This window comes from Heptranchias perlo, unplaced genomic scaffold (assembly GCF_035084215.1).
Source record: "Heptranchias perlo isolate sHepPer1 unplaced genomic scaffold, sHepPer1.hap1 HAP1_SCAFFOLD_437, whole genome shotgun sequence".
In the NCBI taxonomy this organism is placed as follows: domain Eukaryota; kingdom Metazoa; phylum Chordata; class Chondrichthyes; order Hexanchiformes; family Hexanchidae; genus Heptranchias; species Heptranchias perlo.
Genome location: NW_027139450.1, coordinates 1 through 12,749, shown reverse-complemented (window position 1 = coordinate 12,749; position 12,749 = coordinate 1). Strand labels below are relative to the sequence as shown.

Here is a 12,749-nt window from a genome sequence, read left to right as displayed (position 1 = left end):
ATTGGATAGCTCTTTCAAAGAGCCGGCACAGGCACGATGGGCCGAATGGCCTCTTTCCGTGCTGTATCATTGGATGATTCTAAGAATATTGATAAAGTGCCTATAACTTTTTTTTAAAAAACCTCCCAAAGTGTTTCTCAAATCAGTCACAATCTCAAAGTACAGCTCCACAATGCATCAGCAATATTCATATTTAAAGATGGCTCAGAAACGAGGGTACACCAAAGTAATGTATAGGTGAATCGATGGATTCGATTCCAGATCGCTTAGCACATTACCAAAGGTTCAGTTTCAGGACAAAATCTTAAATGAGGCTGTTCACAAACTGACTGACTGACTGACCACCATTGTCCCAACTGGGTGATCAGCACTAGCTCCTCCGGGACGGGCTCCTCGTACACTGCCCCGAGTCTGACCCTGTCAGAGAGTTCACCACCAAACCACGGCCAACGTGGGAGAGGCCACGAGGCAGACCCAGAATAAGAGGGGTCGACAACATAAAAATGCTCCTTAAAATCTGGAACTCTCTCTTCCAAAAGGCTGTGGATGCTGGGGGTCAATTGGAACTTTCAAGACTGAGGTCGACAGATTTTTGTTGGGTGAGGGTATCAAGGGATAGGGAGCTAAGGCGGGTAAATGGAGTTGAGGTACAGATCAGCCATGATCTGATTGAATGGCGGAACAGGTTCAAGGGGCTGAATGGCCTCCTCCCATTCCTATGTTCTTAACTCTTCCAGGGCTACTGTATATCATCATTGTAGGCAGGGAGCGTCCACTTAAGAAAATTAAATTTTCTAAAAAATTGTCTTTATGCAGAATTAACAAATTATACTTTGAAGTGAATTAGAATTTTACCCAAAGTCATTCCTGCAGTTACATCAAGTGCAGCAGTTTCTATACTTACTTGTTGATCATATACTCGTAAAGTGCAATATAGCAATCATTTTCTTCATTGACATCAAGGTACTCCACTAACCCCTCGTGCAGGAAATCTTCAAAGGTCCTGCAAATGAATTGCAAAAATTAAACCAACCATTATATGTTTTACAGTTGGAGTACCTATGGGTATTTTTCAATCCAAAAACTGTACTTTTTTTTCTTCAAATGTTTATCTAACTCCTTCTTAAATGTTGTGATTGAGTCAACATTAATAGCCACGGGTGAAAATGTATTCCATATTCTCATAACCACCTGCATGAAAAATCTCTTTTACCCTCCCCCTTAACACTTCTCATGCTAATCCCAAGTCACTATTCACCAGTGGAAATGATCTTTCACTGCTCACCCTCTCAAACCCCTCCATAATTTTAAACACTTCCACTAGTTCTTCTCTTAAACTTCTCGCCTCCAATAAATTCAGCCCCAGTCTCTCCTCATAACTCTACCCCCTCATTCCTGGTACCATCCCAGTGAATCGCTGTTGCACCTTTTCCACGTCTCCAAATTCCTCTCCGTAACGGGGTGCCGAAAATTGGGTACGATACGCCGAGTGATGGAAAACCCCACGGATCATTACCATTTAAAAAAACATATATTTTTAATTTATATTCCAGAAATTAATTGGCAACTTGAATTAATGTCAAGTGGTTCCCCCCCCCGAAAATATTGATGTATATAATTTCAAATTCTGTAAAGTAGAATAAAAGACAAAATTTCGGCTCAAATATCTTGTGTGCGCTTTATCACCACCTTGGTGTTGCATTCCATGCCAAAATATAAACCCAGAATCCCGTTTGCCTTTTTTAATGTTTTTTTTCCCCCCCCATCTGCAATACTGCTTTTAAAGTTCACTTTTACCTGCGCCCCTAGATCCACTGAGAATGTTACTATTTGGCATATATTTCCATTCTCTTCTTTTTCACAAAAGGCATTGCTTCACTTTATGAAACACAAATCGTAAAATCGGAAATCGTGCAGCAGAATTTACAGCGTTCGACTAAACTGGGCAAGGCAAACACAAGTTCTGTTTTGTTTTTGTCTGGTGGCTGTTCCTTTAATTCAGGGCACAATCCCTGAAGAGTTTAAAAAGCCACCTGTGCTGTCCCAGCTTATATTGTTGCTCACATTGCTATTGTTTCCATGGGAACAGGGCTTGAGTGGGAACTAAACTCACAATTTGAAATCTATACAGGATTGGTGATTGGTTCAGTTATGGATACGACAACGTGTCATTTTTGAATGAGGCTGGCAGCTAGGAAACTCTAACATGCCTCGATAGCCAATCGAGGGGAATAAAATGGAGCAAACAGAGGAGTGGGGCAGAATTGAACCTTTTTAAAATCTTCACAGAAACACAAGGTAGACCAGCTAGCTCCCACTGTTGGTAAAGGATAGAAGAAAAGAAATGTTTATAAAAAACATTCATAAAGTAACAGATACCAGTCATGACCTTTTATGGTGTTTTTCCTTTTGAGGAGATAAATAGAATTTCACTACATATACATACATACATAGCGAAATTCTGAGGACTCGAGAGATCCAGTGGAGGCACAGGAATAATTCCCATAGTTTAAAAATAATTAAGAGACAGGGTTTTCAGTTCATTATTCCTGGCATTTTATCAAATTTCTACATAGGTAGTAAGGCTAGTGAAGGCACCCTTGAAGGCACAGGGAGTTGGGACTCACTCAAGAGAGTGACTCAAGATAAGAGAACCAAAACAATCTAGTGTAAGGAAGGTTAAAAAAGACCTGAAAATGCAACACCTCTACGCACCCTTCCACACAACCATGCACATTCAAAAGGGAAGTAAACAAACAAGACTGCCCAATACTGCCCGACAGCTGCATAGAATTACATGGAATTTTACAGCACAGAAAGAGTCCACTCGGGCCAACAGGTCTCTGCCAGTGTTTATTTCCTACATTACAACAGCGACTATACTTCAAAAGTACTTAATTGGCTGTAAAGCACTTTGGGACGTCCTGAGGTAGTGAAAGGTACTATATAAATGCAAGTTTCACCTGGATAAATGCAAGTTTTCACCTAGAAAGTGTGATTAGGCTGGATGGCTCATTTTCCGCCGGCGCGGACATGATAGGCCAAATGGCCTCCTTCTGAGCCATAAATTTTCTGATTCTAAGTTCTTTCTTTTTTATGCTCCACCCCACTTCATCTCACTCTATCAACAAATCCTTCTATTCCTTTCTCCCTCATGTGTTTATTTAGCTTCCCTTTAAATATATCTATGTTATTCGCCTCAACTACTCCATGTGGTAGCGAGTTCCACATTCTAACCACACAATGAGTAGTTACTTGGAGAAAAATAAAGCGGCCCGAGGAGACAGTCCACCAATTTCCTCCCCCCGCGAAAGTACCCATTCGCCCCCCACCACCTTCTCAACAGTACAGCTCACCCAGTATCAGGAGCTCTCCTTGTGGAGAATCATGGGTGCAAGTGGTGTCACACTTCTGCTACACAGTGCATACTAAGTTACCCATTTCAGTAATAAGATCCCGTCTATATTATTAAAAAGATTACTGAGATTACCTGTAGCCCTGAGAGAGCTCTTCGATGTGCTTGTTTGTTACCGCTGGTTTTCCATTCTTCACGATAATGTAAGGCCTATAAACAATGTCAACCAAAGAATCTTTCATTAGGGAAATCTCAAAATGGAGGAAAGCCAATATTCTCCAGTAGAACTGATGACTGCCTCTTTTTCTAGAGCAAAGAACTTGGAGAATAAAAAATAAACGTTCATTGAAATTCCACCCCAAATCCGAAACAACTGTAAAGTGTGGGGATATTTTAAGTTTTGCATATTCAAATTTTCAACACAAATACAAGAATCATGCAAAGACTGAGTTTTGGACAATGTGATTCGATTTGTGCTCAACTCCTTGTTCCATCAAATGGATTTTACATTAAGGTTAGGTACAAAAACCAAGACTACGTTGTGCACCAGCCTGGTTACTGTAACCAAATTCATCAAAATGCCATTAGTTATGTTAAAAGTGTCCTACCTGGGGTAGATACTTGGCAAATAGTTGCAAAATATTTATTCTTGGCTCAGTGATAGCACTTTTGCCTCTGAGTCAGAAGGAGCCCATAATCTAGGCTGGCACTTCAGTACAGTACTGAGAGAGTGCTGCTCTGTCGTAGGTGCCGTCTTTCGGATGAGACGTTAAACCGAGGCCTCATCTGCCCGCTCAAGTGGATGTAAAAGATCCCATGGCACAATTCTCCCCAGTGTCCTGGCCAACATTTATCCCACAACCAATGTCAGTAAAACAGATTATCTGGTCACGGATCTCATTGCTGTTTGTGAGACCAACTGGCTGCTGCGTTTCCTACATTTCAAAAAGTACTTCATTGGTTGTAAAGTGTTTTGGGATGTCCTGAAGTTATGAAAGGTGCAACAGAAATGCAAGTTCTTCCTTTCTTTTCAAAATACTTCCTTGTGCAACAGCAATTCCTTTATTATGGAACCACAGACGTTTACAGCACAGAAGGCTGCCATTCAGCACGTTGTTGAACCAATCTAAAATTAATCCCACTGCCCCGCTCTCTCTATATCACCGTATCTTCAAATATTTATCCAATTTTCCATTAAAAGATGCCATGGTCCCTGCCTCAACTATGGGATCAGTGGTTCGAAAGTGCATTATACCTTTAAATTTAAAGAACAGCATCACAATTCCAATTTTATAACTTTAAAATATCACTTTTAAACATAACTATAGCAATATTAAATCAACTGACTTTTTCTCCCACAATATCATTTTATATTTACTGTACAAAGAAAACAATCAGAAAAATAGAACAGAGCGAGCCCACAGACTATCTCCAGGTCAATATAAAGCGTTGGTTAAAATGATCATACTTGGAAAGACTTAAAAAAAAATGAGCAGATTTATGAAAGTGTTTCGGATCTTTCTATTTGCAGCATCTGAAGTGGTGACATGTATCCCAGCATGCTGTAGCACCATCGTCAGGAGGAACCCGAGAGACAAAGGGCGGTATGTCAGATCTGAACATCAGCGGGATTGCTATTTGTAGAGCGAGCTCCAGCAAAGTGCAGAAAATAAACATTAGGTACTCAGATATAAAAAAAAGTACAAATACTCTCCTGAGACTTAATGAGCACATCTTAAAAAGTTAAGTACTGTTTCTGAACAATGCACCAAAGTAGAGCATTACAGAACAGAGCAGATAGAAATTCAATTATCGCTCTTAAACTAGAAACAAAGAAACAACACAAAAATAAACGAGCTTTTCCTTCTTGGAATATATCAGCCGTACCGAATAGGATTAACAATGTGTTTTATGTTGCATTGTGTTCACATGACAACTGGGGAAGGGAAGAGAAGAGATCTTCAACAGTTTAAAATTTTCCTCTTCTAAAAGCAATGTACACTTTGAACTCTGAAAGGCCGAAGCAAATAAGTTATAATATTCTGCATTACTTCTAAAAATGAGTCCTGTGGTGACAGTCTGAGTTTATTCTGGTTATCGAGTATTATTTACCTTGTCTCTGGAAGAGTCATGTATAGTAGCAATTAGGGCTGTCAACTAATCGCAGTTAACTTCTGTGATTAATGCCGTAATTTTTTCGGAGATTAATTTTTAAACACGTGTTAATCGCGGAAGTTATGCGGAGAGTACATAGGTAAGAATGAGTTTTACCAACGGCCCAGAGCTTTATCCTGCTGAACTGTGACTTCCTCTGCTGCTAGGGTCGCTACAGAATAAACATGCACTCCTTTCTTCCCTCAGAGTGAACCATCTTGGCGTAATCATGGAATCTTACAGCACAGAAGGTGGTCATTCGGCCCATTGTGCCTATGCCGGCACTTTGAAAGAGCTATCCAATTAGTTCAATACACCTGCTCTTTCCCCATAGCCCTGCAAATTATTCCCCTTCAAGTATTTATCCAATTCCTTTTTGAAAGTTACAATCGAATCTGCTTCCATCACCCCTTAATTTTATTTTAAATTCACAAGCTTTCGGAGATTTCCTCCTTCCTCAGGCAAATGTTTCAAGGCTCTTGAAACATTTGCCTGAGGAAGGAGGAAATCTCCGAAAGCTTGTGAATTTAAAATAAAATTGCTGGACTATAACTTGGTGTTGTAAAATTGTTTACAATTGTCAACCCCAGTCCATCACCGGCATCTCCACATCATCACCCCTTAAGGCAGTGAATTCCAAATTTTCATCACCATTTGCTGTCAACAGAAAATTATGAGATTGCTTCAATTCCTAATTCTAGGTCATTTATGCACATAGTAAATAAGAGAGGCCCCTGTGGAACATCACTCACCAATCCTTCCATTCTCAAATTTCCATCTTACCTCTACCCTATGCTTTCTACGCTTCAACCATCTCTCTATCCATGTGGCCTCATTTGCCCTTCATTCCATGTACCATTACCCTTGCCATAAGTCTCTTCTGTGGCACTTGGCACCGTCAGGGTTAACAGGGCTCTGCGCTTGGAGTTGTTAAAATGATTAATCGCCTTTTACTGGTACCTGCAAAGTCTGCCTCCATCAGAAGAAATATAAACGCAGCGATCAGTCAGATTTGTAGAGATGGAGACAAATTCATTGATGTATCCTGCCCGCCGCATCAAACGGAACGTTTTCACCAGTTTCTGATGGTCGTGTATTACACCCAAGATGTTACCTAATGAGATGAACACAGAAATAAACAGCGATTGCACTGGGATTGTAGGTGTTGAACATATTCCCAAAACAAACTCCCGAAACGGTCAGATGTTCCCACTACCGTTCCTATTGTTTGAATCTCTGTATGTAAGTGAATCTCATCCTTTGGGGGAAGGGGGGTTGACCACTTCATCACTGATGCTTCAAGTAGTTTGACACCTTATAGCAGCAGTATGGGTAACTGGTCCTCCCAATACCCTCTTGTGATCAAGCCCTCATTGTGATATTGCACGGCCAAGGTTGGTGACAGAGCTGTGCTAGGGAGTTATTATATCAATCCAAGTTCTACTGTTTCACGGTGGTACAACGTGCTGTCAGGATGATGGCAGTGGAAGAAATTGAGTCAATGCAACAAGGCAAGAAACACAACAAGAAGTGGTAAGCACTCCACTTTTGAGAGTGGGTGATCAAGGCAGACATGAGTATGTGGAAGTTAAGCTACATTCAAAAACCCAACGTGACATCGATGGCTAATCAGACATTCTTCCTCTTACACATGAATTAAGCTAAAGAGTGAGGGACACAGAGTCTGAGAATGCTGCCTGTAACTGGCTGCGCAGTAGATGCCCAGGAACATGTCAGTAAAGTCAAGCCCTGACTTGCTCTAATCGTGGGGGAGTGCCCCGGCTCTCAATGAACAGTCTCTGCCTTCCTACTCCAACATAGTGCAAATAGGGAACTCACTGCTTAGGCAATGACAGTGCAAACTACCCTGTAGCATTCGCAGAATTGGTATTGCGTGGTTTTAATGGCAGTGTTTGGTGAGGAGCAGGGAGTTCTCCCAGTGTACTGGCCAACATTCCTCCCTTAACCAACACTGCCATAAAAAACTTCACTTGCCATTCACCTCACTGTTATTTGTGGGACTTTCCTGGAGCAGAATGGTCTACATAGTAATTCATTGTGTGAAGCTCTTTGGTATGTTTAGATGTGACATGGTGCTATATAAATGCAAGTACTTTATCACTGCTGCTGTGGCAATGGAAAGGAATACACAACATGATGCATTAGACAGCTCAGAGGAAAGTCTATTGTCATTCTTGTAAACATAGGATTTATTGCTAAGTGTCAAAGATCCATAATTGACAAGTGGAGTTAATGTTATTACATTAGTTGCAGGTACAAAAAGGCTAATGGAATGTTGGCCTTTATCTCAAGGGGGCTGGATTACAGAGCGGTGGAAGTGATGTAACAGTTATATGAAGTTCTGGTTAGATCCCATTTAAAGTATTGCATTCAGTTCTGGGCACCGCACCTCAGGAAGGATACATTGGCCTTAGAGGGGGTGCATTGCAGCTTTACTAAAATGATACAGGGTCTTAAAGGGTTAAATTATGAGGATAGGTTGCATAAACTTGGTTTGTATTCCCTTAAGTTTAGAAGGTTGAGGGGTAAACTAATCCAGGTGTATAAAATGATAAAAGGATTTGATAGAGCAGATACAGAGAAACTATTTCCTCTAGTGGGGGAATCCAGAACAAGGGGGCATAATCTTAACATTAAAGCTAGGCCGTTCAGGAGCGAAATCAGGAAGCACTTTTTCACACAAAGGGTAGTAGAAATATGGGACTCTCTCTCCAAAAAGGCAGTGGATGCGGGGGCAATTGGAGCTTTCACGACTAAGATCCATGGATTTTTGTTAGGTAAGGGTATTAAGGGATTGAGAAGAGTTTCGTTCAATGAGTTTGGGCCAGAGTCAAACCCAAGTTCCTATAATGAAAGGGCGATGTTCGAACCGACTGTCACAGATTCCTGGATATATTAGGTGCTACATGGCATAAAGCAGATTTGTATCTTCAATGCCCAGACTGAAGGCTAGTTTAATTAATTAGGTCATAAATATAAAATAGTCACTAATAAATCCAATAGGGAATTCAGGAAAAACTTCTTTATCCAGAGAGTGGTGAGAATGTGGAACACGCTACCACAAGGAGCAGTTAAGGACAGAAGAAATAGGAGCAGGAGTAGGCCATTCGGCCCCTCGAGCCTGCTCCGCCATTCAATAAGATCATGGCTGATCTTCTAACCTCAACTCCACTTTCCCATCCAATCCCCATATCCCTTGATTCCCTTCGAGTCCAAAAATCTCTCTCTCAGTCTTGAATATATTCAACGACTCAGCATCCACGGTCCTCTGGGGTAGAGAATTCCAAAGATTCGCAACCCTCTGAATGAAGAAATTCCTCCTAATAATGGCTGACCGATTATTCTGTTGCAGCAAATAGCATTGTTGCATTTAAGTGGAAGCTAGATAAACACGAGGGAGAAAGGAATAGAAGGGTTTGCTGATAGGGTTAGCTGAAGTAAGGAGGGAAAAGGCTCGTGTGGAGCATAAACATGGACCAGTTGGGCCAAATGGCCTGTTGCTGTAGTTTCGATATAACTCAATGAAAACACGTTAGCTCCTCAGTATGTTCTCAATGAAGTAATGACGATTATAAAAATGCACGACTAAAGTGAAGAACTATGTAAATATCGTTTACCGTTCAGAAATACAATGAACACGTTTGGGTACGAAAGCTCTTCCCCACAAAGCAGATTTATATCTTCAACGCCCAGATTGAAGGCTAGTTTAATTATGGGCCCGTCCTCCATATCTGTAGTGATGTGGGTCATCAGGGCCAAATTCTTCACCAAGCCACAAGCCTAAAAGGAGCAAAAAACCCACAATCATTACTTTAAAGAACGAAGCATAAATTGTTCACGTATGTTATGAAAGAAGGCAGACATAAATAGAGGACAACGACATTTTAACCGTTAGACTGCTGGGGGGGTTATGGGGAATTTCAGCTTCCTGTTTGTTAAACAGCCTGGGTGGTGTCATTTAGATTCCCATTTTTATGGGGTAGTATGTGCTCAAGTGAAGAGCTGGCACAGACATTAGAAATTTACAGCACAGAATTCGGCCAAAGTGCTGACTGGTGCGAGAGAAGTTATTCATGGCACTTCCTATGCAGCATTCAGCAGATATTGTAACAAGTGACTATGACTCCAGGAAAAACATGTTCACTGGAGAAGCAGCTTGTATTTGGAGTCTTGTTGGAGGTGGGGAAGGTGTGGGGGGAGGTTAGTGGGGAAGAGAGAGAGATTAATGATCCCACATGATCTGGAACTGCCCTGCTATTTATTTGTGTTGGGAAAAAAAAAAATCAGAAGTCTATTGGGTCTCATGCCCATAACTATTTATGCCTGGTTAGACGGAGCTGTCTGTGTACGTTCTACAGGTATTGGGTTCCTGGTCGTCAAACATCAGATTGGAAGTAAGCAGCTTTGTGATAGCATCAACATCTTGTTAGAATTACTTACAGTTTTGATTAAGAACATAGGAACAGAAGTAGGCCATTCAGCCCTTCGAACCTGTTCCGCCATTCAATTAGATCATGGATGATCCGTATTTCAACTCCATTTACCCGCCTTGACCCAGCATCCACAGCCTTTTGGGGAGCGAGTTCCAGGTGTCTACTACCCTATGTGTGAAGAAGTGCTTCCGGACTTCACTCCTGAATGGCCTAGCTCTAATTTTAAGATTATGCCCCTTTATGTTTGGAATCCCTCACCAGGGAAAACAGTTTCTCTTTATCTACCCTACTGAATCCTTTTATCAGTTTAAGCACCTTGATAAGATCCCTCCTATACTCAAGGGAATACAAGACAACAGATTGCCAAACTGCAGTATACTTTGAATTGATGGGCACCTAGTAGATACAGGCAGGTTGGGTCCTGCTTCCTTCCAGGAGTGAGGGGCAGGGGCCGTTAAATAGTATAGAGGGAATGTGGGGCTCCACAAACTCGAATGAGGTTGTCAGTTTAGCACTTTCACAAGTGGAAGTGTGACTCTGACAGTGGATGGATTGGCAGAGTGATCTGGAAGGAAATAAAAAATATTAGGTGCAGTCATACTTTAAAAGGTCACCTTTCACACAGACTATTTCCTTGCTAATCGTATCACCATAAATATATGTTTCTAAGGAAGGGAGAATGACGTAATGATGCATTAACATTACCAGTAGGCAAGGGAATTTTCCAAATAACACGGTGTAAAATTACACAGCGTTAAAAATCTCAAAGAAAGAATCTTTACCTCTCCTTCGGGAGTGTCTGACGGGCACAGCATTCCCCACTGCGAGGGCTGGAGTGACCGGGGACCACTCACTTTCCTGGTCTTTTCAAACTGAGAGGAGATCCTCGTCATCATACCCAGCGCAGCAATGTAGGACAAACGGGACAACACCTGAGTCACACCCTGACGGTCCATTTTGAATCTTTTAAGAGACCAGTTCCCCTGGAACAGCAAAAACAGCAACGCTATTTTAAGAGACAGAAATTCTGAAGTGCCTTTGAGGCAATACTTCCAAGATAAGGCCTCACATATTACTCCAGAGGGAGCATTCGAATGGTCATAAAATATAAAAAGGCAATAAAATCACACACGGAGATGGCACTTTCTATAATTGTAGTTAAAAATCTTACCCACTATCACCAAAAGCTGTTCCTAATATTTAAATAGACACCACTTTAAGTAAATGTTCATCATTACTTTAGATTTAAACATTTATATCATTTTGTACAACGCTAATACTCAATTCCAACTTGTTTAATCTCAAAGTACACAGCACTTCAATATTGCAAGGTACCCTCACATCATGCTGCTTCTACACACAAGTATAAACACTAGCCAAAAGTTGAATTGTTCATCCAATTGCTTAATTAATTCTCGGGATGGGGGTGTCGCTGGCAAGGCCGGCATTTATCGCCCATCCCTAGTTGCCCCAGTTTGATACAATTGAGTGGCTTGCTAGGCCACTTCGGAGGGCAGCAAAGAGCCAAACACATCTAAAATGAGGTTGAGAAATAAAATTAAACTTAAAACGATCGTAGACTTCAACTGTACAGAAACAGAAGTGCTTACTGTTGAGATGGCATTCACCATGCCGTTAGTGATCTGGTCTTGACGCATGTGTTTGACTACATCAAACTGGGCTGCTCGCTGCTTGGGGATAATCTGGTCCGCAATCTTCTTCAATTCTGAATTGAACTTTTTGAATAAGTCTTCAAAGAGCAGCGAGAGGAGCTGTGGAAGAGGTGCGGAAGGAATAAAAGAGAGGTTGGAGTTAAATATGGGAGAGGATGGAGAATCCACGATAACATTCATATATCAGGTTTCACTGCAAGGTCTTTTCGCTTCAATAAATCTGGGAACGCTTTGGAATTAATTAAATAATTTGCAAACAGCTCGTCAGTGGCATTTAACGTACATGAAAAACAATTACACATTTAATATAGAAATTAAGCTTCTTGAATATACCTTCACTAATTAGTTTAATGTCAGGGAATTCTAATTAGGTACCTTGAGATCCCTATTTAGTTTTGAAGCCTTCAGAGTGCCAAATTCTCCTTTCACACAAACTAGTTGTGAAATTAAAGACAGTAGGGCAGATTTAATTACATTATCGGAGCAGGTGGGATCAGACAATCTCCGAAGTCAACGTGTTATTCTTTTGTCGCTGGGGAAATCCCTCGCTTTCCAGGGTGCCCAGGTTTTGGTGCCGTTCCATATCTCTCACCAACAAAGCGAGCAGCATTAGGGACAAAAAAAACGACGACAAAGAATAGGGAAATGCAGAGGAAATAATGAACACATTAAAAAACACAGAAAATTAAGGTTAAAGATTAAGCCGGAAAACTGGCAGGTTTTACAAACACCTCCAGTGGCTCAAGGCCTACCAAATCTCTAGTGGTGTAGGGCTTAAGACAGCAACTTGGAACTAGGCTGACTGTTAGCGGCTCGGCTCTTATCTACAAGCCAATACAGATCCAGCTTCTCTCCATCCCATGTGGTGTGGAATTAAAACCCATTGTCTCCACAATTTTTGAACACAGCTCCCTTTGTTTCAGTACATTCCCGATATAGAAGCTATACCTCCCTCTCTGGACCATTCAGTACATTCTCATAACTTAATTTTCTCAATTACACACGAGGTAGGATAGGTTTTGCAACATAACTTCAAAATCACAGGACCTAGACATTCTGAAATCAAACATCACAGACTGTCGATACCAAAATCATTAATTACTTAAACAGATA

General features: G+C 41.1%; 1 protein-coding gene across 1 annotated transcript in view; it reads right to left on the bottom strand.

Moving 5' to 3' along the window:
• The window catches only part of polr3b (polymerase (RNA) III (DNA directed) polypeptide B), a gene marked incomplete at its 5' end in the record, with an annotated part of 35,459 nt that extends 23,724 nt beyond the window's left edge, over positions 1–11,735 (bottom strand). Inside the window, 6 exons of the mRNA XM_067979223.1 lie at positions 905–1,003; positions 3,491–3,565; positions 6,470–6,623; positions 9,148–9,310; positions 10,746–10,946; positions 11,574–11,735. Of these exons, the coding sequence (XP_067835324.1) occupies positions 905–1,003; positions 3,491–3,565; positions 6,470–6,623; positions 9,148–9,310; positions 10,746–10,946; positions 11,574–11,735 (854 nt within the window). The remainder of the gene's footprint in view (positions 1–904; positions 1,004–3,490; positions 3,566–6,469; positions 6,624–9,147; positions 9,311–10,745; positions 10,947–11,573) is intronic.
• Between the last annotated feature and the right edge of the window lie 1,014 nt (positions 11,736–12,749).